Here is a 13621-nt window from a genome sequence, read left to right as displayed (position 1 = left end):
TCCCTCCCTCCCTCCCTCCCTCCCTCCCTCCCTCCCTTCCTCCTTCCGTCCCTCCCTCCCTCCCTCCATGGGTGTGTATGGGGAATATGGTGCAGGGCACAGTTGTCCAGATGAGAGTACAACTCCTCTCATCAATGGGGATTGAACTCAGGTCATCAGGCTTGGTGGCAAGTGCTTTGTCCTTCTGAGTCATTTCAGTAAATGTTGGTGCTAACAGTGGTGTCTGCTGGTGAATGCATGTATCTATTTCTTTGGGGCCTACACTCAGGGATGAGGTGACAGCATGGGAGACTGAGAAGGCATACAGAAAGAGGGGGAGGCTGGGAGAAGCAGAAGCCCGGGGGGAGCATTTCACAGAACAAAATTGTCCAGTGGGCCAAATGATTTACTTTGTTTCTATTTTTAAAATACTTTGTTTCCTTAGCCATCATCGTGTACAGACTGCCATGGACCTGGAAGTGCAGCAAGCTCTTGATGAAATCCATCCACGCCGGGTTAAACGCTGTGGCTGCCATCCTCGCCATCATCTCTGTGGTGGCCGTGTTTGAGTACCACGATGTCCGAAAAATCCCCCACATGTACAGTCTACACAGCTGGGTTGGATTGCCAACCCTCATACTCTACATCCTACAGGTCAGTGCCTCGCTGACTACAGATCTTTTCTAACCTTGCTCTTCCATTTGTGTCTAGGACAACTTGTCCCGAGAGGACAATGAACCTCAGAATTCACAACTTAGGAACTCGGGTGTATGGTTTATCATTTTGATATCTGTCAGTAGGGAAGTTGCTATCTCTTAACATCTAGACTAGCTTCGTCCAGACTTCAGTCCCAGGTTCTGAATCAACTAAACTTGCCAGGAGCAATATTTCTTTGCTACATTCTCTGTCGTGTCTTTGCTTTAACCTTTTCTAAATGAGAGTGCTGATTTTCTTTTTCTAACCTTTTGTGAAATGTTGAAGGCATGGTGATTATTTTATTTATCCTTTGCATGTATTGGTAAAGGGATGCATTCTGAAAACATTGTACTGAAATGAAATTTGATGGTGCGTGATAATTATTCAGCAGTTTGATGTCATAACAGTAAAAATCAATGTTCTGAGTCTTTTAGGCTCTTCAGCACGTTGTTGAAAAATCTTTGTAAATGGTTTTGATTCAGTGTCCTTCCTTGTTAGCACAGTGTATATTCAACTTCCTGGTTGGGATCATTGAGAACCTTACTTTTCTAAAGCTGCAGAGTGAGACACTAGATTGGGTACATAGAACCTCAAAGCTTATTTTAAAATAAATGGCCCCTTTAAAAAGCAGGCCCTCTTACTAGACATTGATTGTTTTCCTTCTAAATGAATATGTTTTTTTAAAAAAAAACCTTGAATCATGATATATTCTCATTAAATAATGATGAATCTCCTTGGACATTCTCCATTATTTAAATCTTTTAGCCATTCTGAGGTTATGGGTTTGGAATGGAAAGGGGCCAGGAAGGAAGAAGATGCAGGAAAAAATCCTGTATCCACTGTGATCTGCCCAATCAGTAAGGCAAATAGCTTGAGTTGGATAGCTGAGCCTTGCTCAGATCATTTGTCCTTGGGGTAATTTCCCTTGGAGTTTTCTTGTGGATCTGAGGGACCTTTTCTCCATTGTCACCAACTGGTTAGGCTTCTCCCCTTAGGAGTAAGGATGGCAGGAGCCCCTGGAATCTGTAGGTTGCTTGGGAAACCTACCTGTCATAATAGCATCTCTGTAGGGCTTTGCTCGGCTCTATATTCAGCTCAGACTATAGAGGCTGCACCATGCCAAGCATTTCCTTTCATTCTTCCAAGGAGCTATCTGGTACAGACTCTGGGATGCAGTGGGAAGGAGCCTTCCTTGGGTTACACAGCCAATGACAGTCCCACCAGCATTTAGTTTCACTGTTCCCACAACTCCCAGACTGAGAGCCTAGCTTGTGTGTGACCATTCTCGGTAGAGGACCATTTAACCCACTGAGGGTAAGGATGAAAACATCCAAGTTCGTATTTGGCTTTCTGTAAAGTTCTCCAGACATGCACACTCCTACTTTACTATTGATCTAGTCATACAGATGGCAACAGGTTCTGCCTTGTAGATTAAGTACGCTGGCTCTGTTTCTGAGTGCAGTGGCTAAATAGAATGAGATGCCTTTTCTGAGTTACTTGCTCAGTCAGTACCCCTGGGTTTTGTGAAGTGGCAGAAGTGGGTTTCTCCAGTGGCCACCACTCATTGGTTTTCCTTTACTTCTTGTATCTTGTAATAATTTCTTTAGCAGGCCTATTTTTTCATAATAACAGGTTAAGTGAATAAGTAGCACAATGATTATATAGATAAATAAAGATTTCCTCTATTAGATAGGGCTTTCAGTCTAGTTTCTCTAAAACTCTCTCACACACACATGCACACACACACACACATGAGTATACACACACACACACCACAAACCTTTTATTTTTTGCTCTGTATCTTAGTATGTAAGCTAGAGAGAATTTAGAAGTTAACAATAAACAACAAAAACAAATAACCTACTGTGATGGTTTAATCTCAATACTTTGGAGGCAGAGGCAGGAGCATCTCTGTGATTTCAAGGCCAGCCTAACCCACTTAGCTAGGTCCAGGACAGCCAGGACCACATAGTGAGACCCTATCTCAAAAAACCAAACAAGCAAATAACAAAAAAAAAAGTTAACAAAAGAGAGAACCCTTATTCTAACTCATGACAAGCCTGACCCAATAAAACACAAAATATGCAACACTCAGAACTCAGAGATATGATCACAGACACAAACAACATTTCATGATTATATTTAATATAGGATAATAAGACCTGGTGATTGCTCACAGGCAGAGTGTGGGCTGAGTACCTGTAGAGTTCAAATTCAATCCCTGGGACCCCTAAAAAGATATAAATGGTTGTATAATTAAAGAAAAAAAAGAATTTTCCTATTCCCAAATATAACTACTAAATTTGTTCCAAAAAAGAATTAGGAACCATATAAAGATCAATAACAATAGGGAAAAACCCCAAAGGTTATTTGAAATCCAGGGATTAAAAAAGGCATCAGATCTGTATAGCTTCAGACCTTTGACCTTTAAGAAGTGAACACTTTAAACCAGTCCAGTCCACTAGAAAGCTTCAAGCTCTTCTTGGCTGTGGACCTACTGTGTACTACACATCAGGAGAATGCATCTGTGATTATGGTTGCTATTACCAATACCTAACTGCAGTATTAGATTAACCAGAACACTAAAGATAACTTCCATTAAAAGCACAGGTAGCCATTAATACTTGCTGCCATGTTGTCATCCAGCACTGCTTTAGAGTTCTTAACACATATACAAGAGGAGAAAAATATATAAATAAGAAATAACTATCTGTGACTCAGTTACCAGCTTGTAGATCACATAATGTACATCTAGAAGCCGACAGATGACTAGATGTAGAGTTTGGAGTGGCAGCTGGATTTAAGAAAGCATATATAACTTTTGCCTACTCCAGCAATAACACTTTGTAAAAATAGAACCTGCTGGCTCAGTTAGCAAAGTTCTTGCTGTGTATGCATTAAGACCAGAGTTCAAGTTCCCTAAGCCTATGTAAAAAGCTCGGCACAGTGGAGCTTGAGAAGGGTGTGAGATGGACACCTTTCTGGAGTATGCTTGCCAGCCAGCCAGGCCAATTAGTGATCTCCAGGTTCAGTCAGGGAGGCTGTCTCAAAGGTGGAAAGTGAGAGAGAAAGATACTCAGCATCAGTCTACGGCCTCCACATTCATGCACAGATGTGCACAGGCCCTGCATATCCACATGTGGATACATGTACACACACAACACACACAATAGACCTCATTTATTAAAGGATAAGAAAGATTATATCCAAGAATAAACTGAATAGTTAAAAACATAGTATCTACAAGCAGAATATATAAAGTACTATAAATTATCATAGAAAATAGAACACTGTCTTAGTGTTCCATTGCTGTCAAGAGACACCATGGCCAACGCAACTCTTACAAAGGACTGACTCTTACAAAGGGGCTGATTTACAGGTTCAGAGGTTTAGTCCATTATCATTATAGAGGATAGCAGGCAGACATGGTGCTGGAGAAGTAGTTGAGAATTCTATATCTGGATCAGCAGGCAGTAGGAAGAGAGAGACATGGCCTAGCTTGAGCTTCTGAAACCTCAAATCCCATCCCATGCCCCCTTCCAACAAGGCCACACCTCTCAATAGCGCTGGTGTCTTTGAACCTATGAGGACAGTTCCCATTCAAACCACCACAAACATATTCTAAAGATACCGTGATAATGAAAGAGAAACATTAATACAGAAATATCTTTCCCTCTTCAATTAATAGCTATGTTTAAAATAATTTTCAGTTTAAACCTAGTGGGAATCATAAAAATTGTTATGAAGAGAATAAATATCCAAAAATAACTAAGAAACTTTTGAGACAGAAATGAAAGGACACCTTGAGTTATCAGCACGTGAGCAAACACAGAAGGATCCAAGAGGCTGGAAATGTCCAAGCATGTACAAGAAATTTTTATCTTATAACAACACTTACTTAACAGAGTCTGTGCATTTAGGTAAACCATACATACCATATCACATAAGAGAAAAAAAATGTAAGAACCTAAATATAAAAACCAAAGCCAAGGAAAAGGGGGGGGGGCTGTGTATAACCTGTATGGTATGAGACAGAGGAGGCCAGAAGGTTGGTAAGAAATCCAAAAGCCATGGAGAGAAAAAAATGCATATTTACTATACAATTTTTTTAAATGTATGTGACATAAGGCATCAAAGTAAACAGAAATAACACAAGAACTGTGGGAATAATCATGTGTCATGTGTCAGTGGACAAGCAACTCTAAATATTAATAATAAAAAATCAGGGCTGGAGACATGGCTCAGAGATTAAGAACACTGGTTGTTCTTGCAGAGGACTTGGGTTTGAGTACCAACACTGTACAGTGGCTCACAGCCACCTGTAACTCCTGTTCCAGGGGATCTGATGCCCTCTTCTGACCTCCACAGGGACCAGGTACACATATATCAGAAGACATACATGCAGGCAAAACATTCATATGACAAAAATTAATAAAGAAAAAGTAATAATTGAAAAGTCAAACCAAAATTAAAAACAAAAACTTGGGTTTAGAGAGACAGCTCAGCAGATGAGGATGCTCGCTGCCAAGTGCTGCCAACCACGACAAGCTAAGTTGGATCCTTTGGTCCTACGCCTAGGGAGAACTGGTTCCTGTGGGTCAGACCTCCTCGTGAGCATTGTGGTACATGCTTGCTGGAGTGTACTTGAGCTTGCTTGGGAATACACAGCTTGGTTTATCATGATTAAACTGATCCATTCTGTTGTATTTCTGAAAAAAATGGAGCCTGGGTTAAGCCACTAGAGAGCTAAGACTCTTCAGATAACTGGTGCAGCGGAAAAGCACTTCTGAGACCTGAGTGTGGAGGGTCAAGTTGTGTTCTGCCTTGCAGCAAAGGGAAAGAACTGTGCTCTGAGCAGACCGGTATCTGTATCAGGACCTTACACATTTCATCACAGCAGGGTGTTGTGGGAAGAGCTTACTAAAGGAGTAAAGGAGGCCAACTCAGTAGGAAGCAAAGCAAAGTAAACAACAGCGAAGAAAATGGAGTGTTGGTCTGTAAATTCCACATACTTAGGAGGCTGAGGCAGGAGGACCACAAATTCAAAGCCAGTCCTGGTAACTTAGTGAGTCAATGTCTCAAAATGTAGTAAAACAGAAGGGCTGGGGATACAGCTCAGTGTAGATTGTTAGCTTTGTATGTGTGAGGGGCCTAGGTAAATCCTCAGTTCACAGGGAGCAGTTTTAATTTCCCAGCAAAGACAGTCGCAGAGAATGCCTGTCCTTGAGAACCTCACTTGTTGAAGGACAGGATGCCTCCCTCCCCAAGAGCCACTGCTTTAGTCTCAGTCTCCCCCAACACACACACACACACACACACACACACAAACACACACACACACACAAACACACACACACACAAACACACGCACACACAAACACACACACACAAACACACGCACACAAACACACACACACACACACACGCACACACACACACACACACACTCCAGCTCCCCCTCCGGCACAACGTTATCTTAGTTTATGAGCTCAGTTTGTGCTGCTCCAGATCAACCCAAGGAACAAAAAGCCAGCTCAGAGGATGAAGAGGAAGCGATTTTAAGATTAGATATTCTGCTGGGGCTTGAGTTCACCTCTGTAAAGTCCAGGTTTGCCTGCCAAACAGTTGATGTCTGGGTGGTTAGATTAACAAACGTGAAAAAGGCAGCAAACTCTAATACCTACAACAGCCCGATGGTCTGTGAGCATTTCAAGCCCAGAATTCTTTTCTTCTTGTGAGAGTTAGCCTCCCAGGACATTAAAAGCAAACACGGTCAAGTTCACACACATACACACGTGTATACAGACGTTTTGAATCACCATAGTCATAGGAACTTCTATGATTTCATGACCAATCTAGGTTTAAAAATCAACGCCCCTCACCCTCGGCTCACACAGTCTAGGGTACATTTCTCCTGCTCACAGAAGTAACCAGGCTTGTCAGGTTATCTTTTCCTCGCTCTCTGATGCTGCTTTATACCTCTACCACATACTGCAAATCAATATATTAAACACAAAATAGTAAATGTGTTGCTCACTGTGGTAGCTTGAATGAGAAGTGTCCCCCACAGTCTGGGGGGAGGGCACTTGGTCCCCAGCTGTAGGCACTGCTTGGGGAGGTTTAGGTAGCACAGCCGTGCTGGAGGAAGTCTGTCACTGGGACCAGGATTTAAGATTAAAGGCCTCTCTGAACTTCTAGTTCACACTGTCTGCTTTGTGCTTGTTTGGAAAGGGTGGGCTTTCAGCTTCCTGTTCCTGCCACGGTTCCTGTCACTACCTGCCTTGTCTGCCCACTGTAATGGAATAGACTCTTTTATCCTTCCGGAACTCTTAGCCAAAATTAACTCCTGCTGAGTTTCCTTGTTCATCGTATCCTATTACAGCAACAGAAAAGCAAGTGCTACGTTCGTGTTACCTTTCTAACTGAAAATTTTTATAAAGATTTATTTATTTTATGTATTCACCATTGCTCTCTTCAGAGACACCAGAAGAGGGCATCAGACCCCATTGCAGATGGTTCTGAACCACCATGTGGTTGCCAGGAATTGAACTCAGGACCTCTGGAAGAGCAGTCAGTGCTCATAACCACTGAGCCATCTCTCCAGACCCTTAACTGAATTTTAAAAATGTTTTATGCTATATTCTAAATTCAATTGCAACTTTTAGTTTTATTTTAAAATTTTTAATTTTAAGCTGGGCTGTACTCACCACTCGGGAGGCAGAGGCAGTGCATTCGAGGTCAGCCTGCTCTACAGAGCAAGTTCCAGGACAGCCAGGGCTACACAGAGAAAGCCTATTGTGAAAATGACAAAGAAAAAATGTTATTTTTATGTGTATGTTTGGCCTACATGTATGTATGTATACCACGTGCATGCCTGGTGCCTTCAGAGGTCAGAAGAGGGCATCAGATGTCCTGGAACTGGAGTTATGAATGACTGTGAGTCGCCATGTGGCTGCTGGGGACCAAGCACAGGTTCTCTGCAAGAGCAACAAGTGCTCTTAACCTTGTGAGATGTCCTTTCATCTCACAACTTCTTTTAGGGCAACTAACTCAACACCGTTGACTCCTTTAGCTGTCACCTAGACTTTTTGTTTGGTTATTAATATTTTTTTATTATCTCACAAGGCCACACTGATCTCCAACTCCCCACATGGCTGAGAATGATCTAACTCCTGATTCTACTGCCTCCATTTCCTAAGGGCTGGAATTACAGATATGTATGTACCACTATACCTAATTCATGTGGTACTGGGGATTGAACCCAAGGCTTTATGAATGCTAGGTATCCTAGCCTGACTTTCTGTTGCTGTGATAAAACACTGAGCAAAACCAAGTTGGGGAAGATTAGAGTCTGTTTATTATTAAGGGAAGCTGGGGTGGGACCTCAAAACAGAAACCTTGAAACAGGAACTGAAACAGAGATCATCATGTGACACTGCTTACTGCTTTTCTCTTCTTGACTTACTCAGCTTGCTTCTTATATCAGCCTACCCAGGAGTGGCATAAATACAGTGGGCTGGGCCTTCCCATATCAGTCATTAATCAAGAAAATGCCCCCACATGCTTGCCTGTAGGCAATCTGTTAGAGGCAATTCCTCAAGTGAGGTTTCCTCTTTCCAGATGATTCTACTTTGTCTCAAGTGAAAAACTAACCAATATACTAGACAAACACTCTACCAACTGAGCTACATCTCCAGCCGCTAACCTCCTATTTTTTTGGAGACAGGCTCTCACTATGTAGTTCAGGCTGGTCTCAAACTCACAAGTGTCCTGTCTCAGCCTCCCCTGTTCTGGGATTACAGATATTTGGGACAACATGCAGCCATATACTTCTGCTTTGAACAACTACTATACAAATGCACCACAAGGTTATTTACCCTCGTTTCTGCTGTTAGACATTAATGCTACTTTGAATTGCTTTCTATAACAAATGTTGCTATAGTCCACACTCAGAACCATGTCTCTCATTCTTGTGTGGAGTGGGGTGGGTCTCACACTCACAAGTGGAATTGTACACTCAACCAATAATGATCATGTGAGATTTCTTTCCAAAGTGGTTTATAAAATATGGAGCTTTATTATGTTTGTCCCTGCTTTGAAACAATGACACGGAGAATAAATTATATAAATGAATATTAATTTATTAATATATAAATAATATTAACTTATTATAATAAATTAATATTTATTTATAAGCCTCAGCATAGCTGGGCAGATTCTGAGCTAGCGTAACCTGACAATGCTGGCCTTAAACTATTTCCCAGTCACGTGACTGATCACCTGACATATCGGTCTCACTCTGGCTTCTCCAATTGGTTCCCACCTGAGACCCTCTCCATTCTCTGAGCACAGAAGTCCCACCTTATCCTCTCCTGCCCAGCTACAGGCTATTCAGCTCTTTGTTTGACCAAGCAGGAGGTGATGGATCTGTACTGCAACCAGATCTCCAGGAACAGAAATCAGCATATGAATGCACAGTGCACAAAAGCATCCCCCAACGATGGTTGCTCCCAGTCACCTTCCCACCAGCAGGATGTATGTGTTCCCACGTGGCACAACACTGTCAATAAGCCTCCTGTTCAAATTTTTAATTTCTAAAAAGCTAATGAGTATAAAAAGATTTTCTCAGGCTGGTGAGATGGCCAGTGGGTAAAGATGCTTTCTAAAAGCCTGATGACATGAGTTCCAAGGACCCACAAGGTCAAAAGGGAGAACTGACTCTCACAAGTTGTTCTCTGACCTCCACACCTTACACCATGGCACATGTACATACACGTGCGCACACACACACACAGAGTGTGCATTTTGTTTATGTTATATGCACGTACATACATATGCTTGTGTGAACATTGATAACTTTCTAGAGCCAGGGATTATTATAAATGTTAACTTTGGATGATGGAACTGTCCATAAAGAAATTTTCTGTGGGGCTGGAGAGATGGCTCAGTAGTTAAGGGCACCAGCTGCTCTTCCAGAGTCCAGAGACTAGTGTGTGACTTTAAATGAATGAATAAAAGACTTTTTTGGCTCTAATACTTCATTTTCTAATAACCATCTGGTTCTTTTGTCCATTCATAAAATAGACTTGTATTTCTTTTCTAAGGAATTTGCAGGAATTCTAGATCAGATTCCTTTGTGTCGAGATGTGTTACTATATTTTATTCCCATTTGAATCTTGCCTTTTTCTTCGCTTCCCCCACTCCCATAAGTAGAGATTCTTAGTTGTAATGCAACCAAGTGAATCATTTTTCATCTGGAGTTAGTTTTTCAATCTTGTTTTCTTCCCATGCCTTTATTGGGAAGTCCTCCCTTCACTCTCTTCCTTTATCCCCGTATCTCCACAGCACCTTCCCCTGACTCATCCCTGCTCCTGCTATCTGTCTGCAATGGCAGCGTCGTCGTGTTCTTTTCTCTGCATTCTAGACTGTGAAGGAAGAGCTGGGGAAGGTTCTGGAAGTATATAGAAAGTATGAAATGAGAGATGAGAATCCCGACTCCTGTCTTGAGAAGAGTTTTGGGTGTTTCTGACAGCTCTCTGTGAAGCACAGTTGCTTTCCATCTCCTGTGTCTGATTCATAGGAAGATTCCGTTATTCTTGCTATGTCAGGAGGGAATCTGGACTTTTATTGCATGTTTTTCTTTGCTGGGATAAATAGTATTTCTTTCCTTTAATCTGTTAATATAATCAATGGCATTGGAAGGTTCTAATTTAAGCAGTGAAATAAAAACATATTTGATCCTCTGGACATTCTCTGTTCTCTGAAATATCTGTATCCTTACTTCCTCTGGTTCACTGGACTTCCCAGAAATTTGGTTTCACAGCCCTTTTTGGTTTTGTTTTGAGAAAGGAACCTTGGCTGGTAGCTTCTGTCTTGCTCCAGTGGGAAGGGCATGCAGTGTTTACAAACACAGGGTTTGCAATCAAGGAGACCCCATTTGTTTTTTTTTTTGCTTTCTTGTTTGTTTTGTTGTTGTTGTTGTTTGTCCTGTCCAGCAGGGCATTAAACAGGGGTCCAGGGAGGTCACCTGAAAGAGAAGATGGGAGAAAACAGGCAGACATGAGAAATGACAACCTGTCTATAGTCTGATCAGATCGCCATTTTTACTTTTTCACACAGGTTATATACACAAAAAAGGCAGGATGTGGGGAACGGATGACGAAGAAGTGTGGGTGTTCAGGGGGAGTATAGATATCTTCCAGAACAGAGTGTCAGCTGGGTGAAGATTCAGGGGACAGATCACTATGACTCTGCCTATGATTCACTTGTCCTTATCTAAGTTGGTACTATCCACCAAGGTTACCTACCTACAAGGTCTATGGCTATTTAGCCTGGCAATTTTCCACCAAAGCTGCTTGTTTACAATAGCTTCTAGCAATCTGTTTCTGGTTTTTTTTTCCACAGAGACCCAAGACTTGGTGCTAGCAGGCATGTATGTCAGGCCTATTGCTGATTTTAGGCCTATGGCTGATTTTAGGCCTTCAGTGTATAAGCAGGGCTGCCCCTGACAGTTGTTTATTTGAGTTTTGGGTTTTCTGTTTGGTTTGGTTTTGTTTTAAGACAGGGTCTCACTGTGTAGCCCTGGCTAGCCTGGAACTCCTTATGCAGAGTGGGCTGCCTCATAGAGGTCTATCGCTGTCTCTGCCTCTCAAACGCTGGGACTAAATGCGAAAACCACCACACAGGCAAGACCTGTTTGAAGCAGTCCCTACGTTGGGTGGGTGGTGAGTTTAAATGCAGTTGCTTTAGTAACGCTTACGATTCACCATAAAACCAAATCATGCTTGAAAAGGCCCAGCCCTGGGCCGGGCACACTGAGACCTTTCCTCAGCTGTTGTCCCTGTAGTGCAAATGCTTGTGGTCGGCTCCTTTGTGATCTCAAAGCGCTGGCTTTCATTTTTACTAAGGGTCACTGTATCTTCATGGTTATGAACATGTATTTTACTTCCATAAAATTCACTTACTCAGCAAAGTAAAACATAGGCGTTCTGGTGACATACCTTCTTAGGCAGGGACATACATCATTCCACAAGACAAACACGGCATCTGAGAGACATGTTTTCTTTGTTACGTGTAGAGGGGGAGACATGTACCTGAGTATTTGGTAGACAGGGCGAGCTTTGATCGTTCTGGGAGAGTGATCTAATGATAAAGGGGAGGCAGAAGAGATTCCTCTGAGACCTAAGCAACCTGGTCAGGCCTGGGGTTGGAAGCTCAGAGCGTCTTCTAGGTAAATGGAGTAGCCTGTGAGAAGAGTTTGCTGAGGATGAATAACAGGAAGGAGGCAAGCTGCCAGCGGGAATGGAGCGTGACTGGCAGATTTCAAGGCATCTCTAGAGGAAGACTAATGGGAGGTGTTTGCTGGGGTTCAGAGAGACATGTTGGCACAGAGAGGGGGTAGTAACAGTGAAAGCCAGTGGATACACACTGATGGTATGTAGGATGTAAACATACGTTTGGGAAGAAAGTGATAGAAAGAATGAGAGCCAGTGGGCAGATAAGAAGGGGAACCCTGGAGGATATGAGGAATGTCTCATGCTCCTGAGAAGATCTGCAGACACGATTTGGACATTGTCCATCAGTATCGGTGATGGGAAGTTAGTGACTACCTTGGTGGGTAGAAACAAGGTTGCAGTGGATTGAAGAGGAAGCAAAAAGGCTCCTCCAGGGCCTTTGGGTGAACGGAGTGGGAGCCCGTGGGCAGTGTGGGCAGCTGCTGAGCACTGCTGCAAGCCGAGGTTGGTGTTTGGAGACTTGGGGGAACATTTAGTGAGGTTTTGTTTGTTTTCTTGCTTCTGCTTTATATCAGAGAAGCTTGGGCATGTAAAAACATCAATGAGATGGCATCAGAAAAGGAGGGTACGTGGGGACTGGAAGACAAAAGTCATCTAAAAGCAGGTCTGCAGGAAGCTGGTTGTGAAGACAGCTAGACAAGCAGAGGTGCAACACCAACCCCACTGTCACTAAAGAGAGGGAGGGGAAGCTTTGAAGTTAGCTTGATGTGCTGGCAGGATCTCTTCAGTGGTCCCTGAGGAGAAGGGCATGAATGGAGGGCTAATGGTGATGCTGACCGCAGGGCTGAGCGTCTCTCAACCAGGAGTTTCCATCGGTGCAGCCTCCCTGGATGTCACTGCTCCATTGGGCCTAAGAGCCAGGGTCACTCATGACCTGAGCAGAGCCAGGCTGGGATGTTGCCAGGTACAAGTGGTGACAGGGGGACATAGCAGGGAGTGGTCAGATGTCAGCCAGAGGCTGAGCCGCCATTGTGGTGACCACAGTCTGTTTATCCACATCTATGGACATGTTCTTCTGACGCTGGTTAGAATTTTTTAATCTCTAAAGCCAAGTGTCATTTGGCTCTTGTGTGTGAACAACATAACCAGGAAATGAAGTAGGTCGATTTCCTCAAAGCCAGGGCAGCAGTATAAGCCTCCCAAGGGAAATGAGGAACACAAGGTCTCAGCTTCCACCGAGATCAACTCAACCAGAAACCGTGGGATTGGGGACCAAAATCTGCTGTTCTAACAACTCTACCAGGCCACTGAGTGTAAGCTCATGCTTGCAAACAACTGATGCAAAGGAAAAGCTCTAACAAAAGGTTGGCTACTACCATAAGATTTTTAAAAAACAATTTATTTTTAGTTTATGTATATGAGTGTTTGCCTGAATGTATGTTTGTGTACCACATGCATGCCTGTTGTTCTTGGAGCCAGAAGAGGTATTCAGATTCCTTATAACTGGAATTACAGGAATTTATGAGCTGCCATGTAAGTGCTAAGAACCTAACCTAGATCCTTTACAAAAGCACCAAATGCTCTCAACCACTGAGCCATCTCTTCAGCGCACGCGTGAAGTGAGCACACGCACACTCACACGCGCACGCACACACACACACACACGCGCGCGCGCGCACACACAGCCCACTCTTTGCTGTTTGATAGATAAA

At 43.0% G+C, this 13621-nt stretch overlaps 1 protein-coding gene across 1 annotated transcript in view; it reads left to right on the top strand.

Annotated features, from left to right (window-relative positions):
- LOC114617433 (cytochrome b reductase 1) overlaps positions 1–13621 on the top strand; it is a 40546-nt gene that overhangs the window by 18162 nt on the left and 8763 nt on the right. Inside the window, exon 3 of the mRNA XM_028763037.1 lies at positions 425–633. Coding sequence (XP_028618870.1) covers positions 425–633 — 209 coding nt within the window. The remainder of the gene's footprint in view (positions 1–424; positions 634–13621) is intronic.

The sequence above is a fragment of the Grammomys surdaster genome, unplaced genomic scaffold (assembly GCF_004785775.1).
Source record: "Grammomys surdaster isolate TR1022 unplaced genomic scaffold, NIH_TR_1.0 136, whole genome shotgun sequence".
Classification (NCBI taxonomy): domain Eukaryota; kingdom Metazoa; phylum Chordata; class Mammalia; order Rodentia; family Muridae; genus Grammomys; species Grammomys surdaster.
The sequence above is the reverse complement of the archived record's forward strand: the minus strand, read 5'-3'. Positions and strand labels throughout refer to the sequence as shown.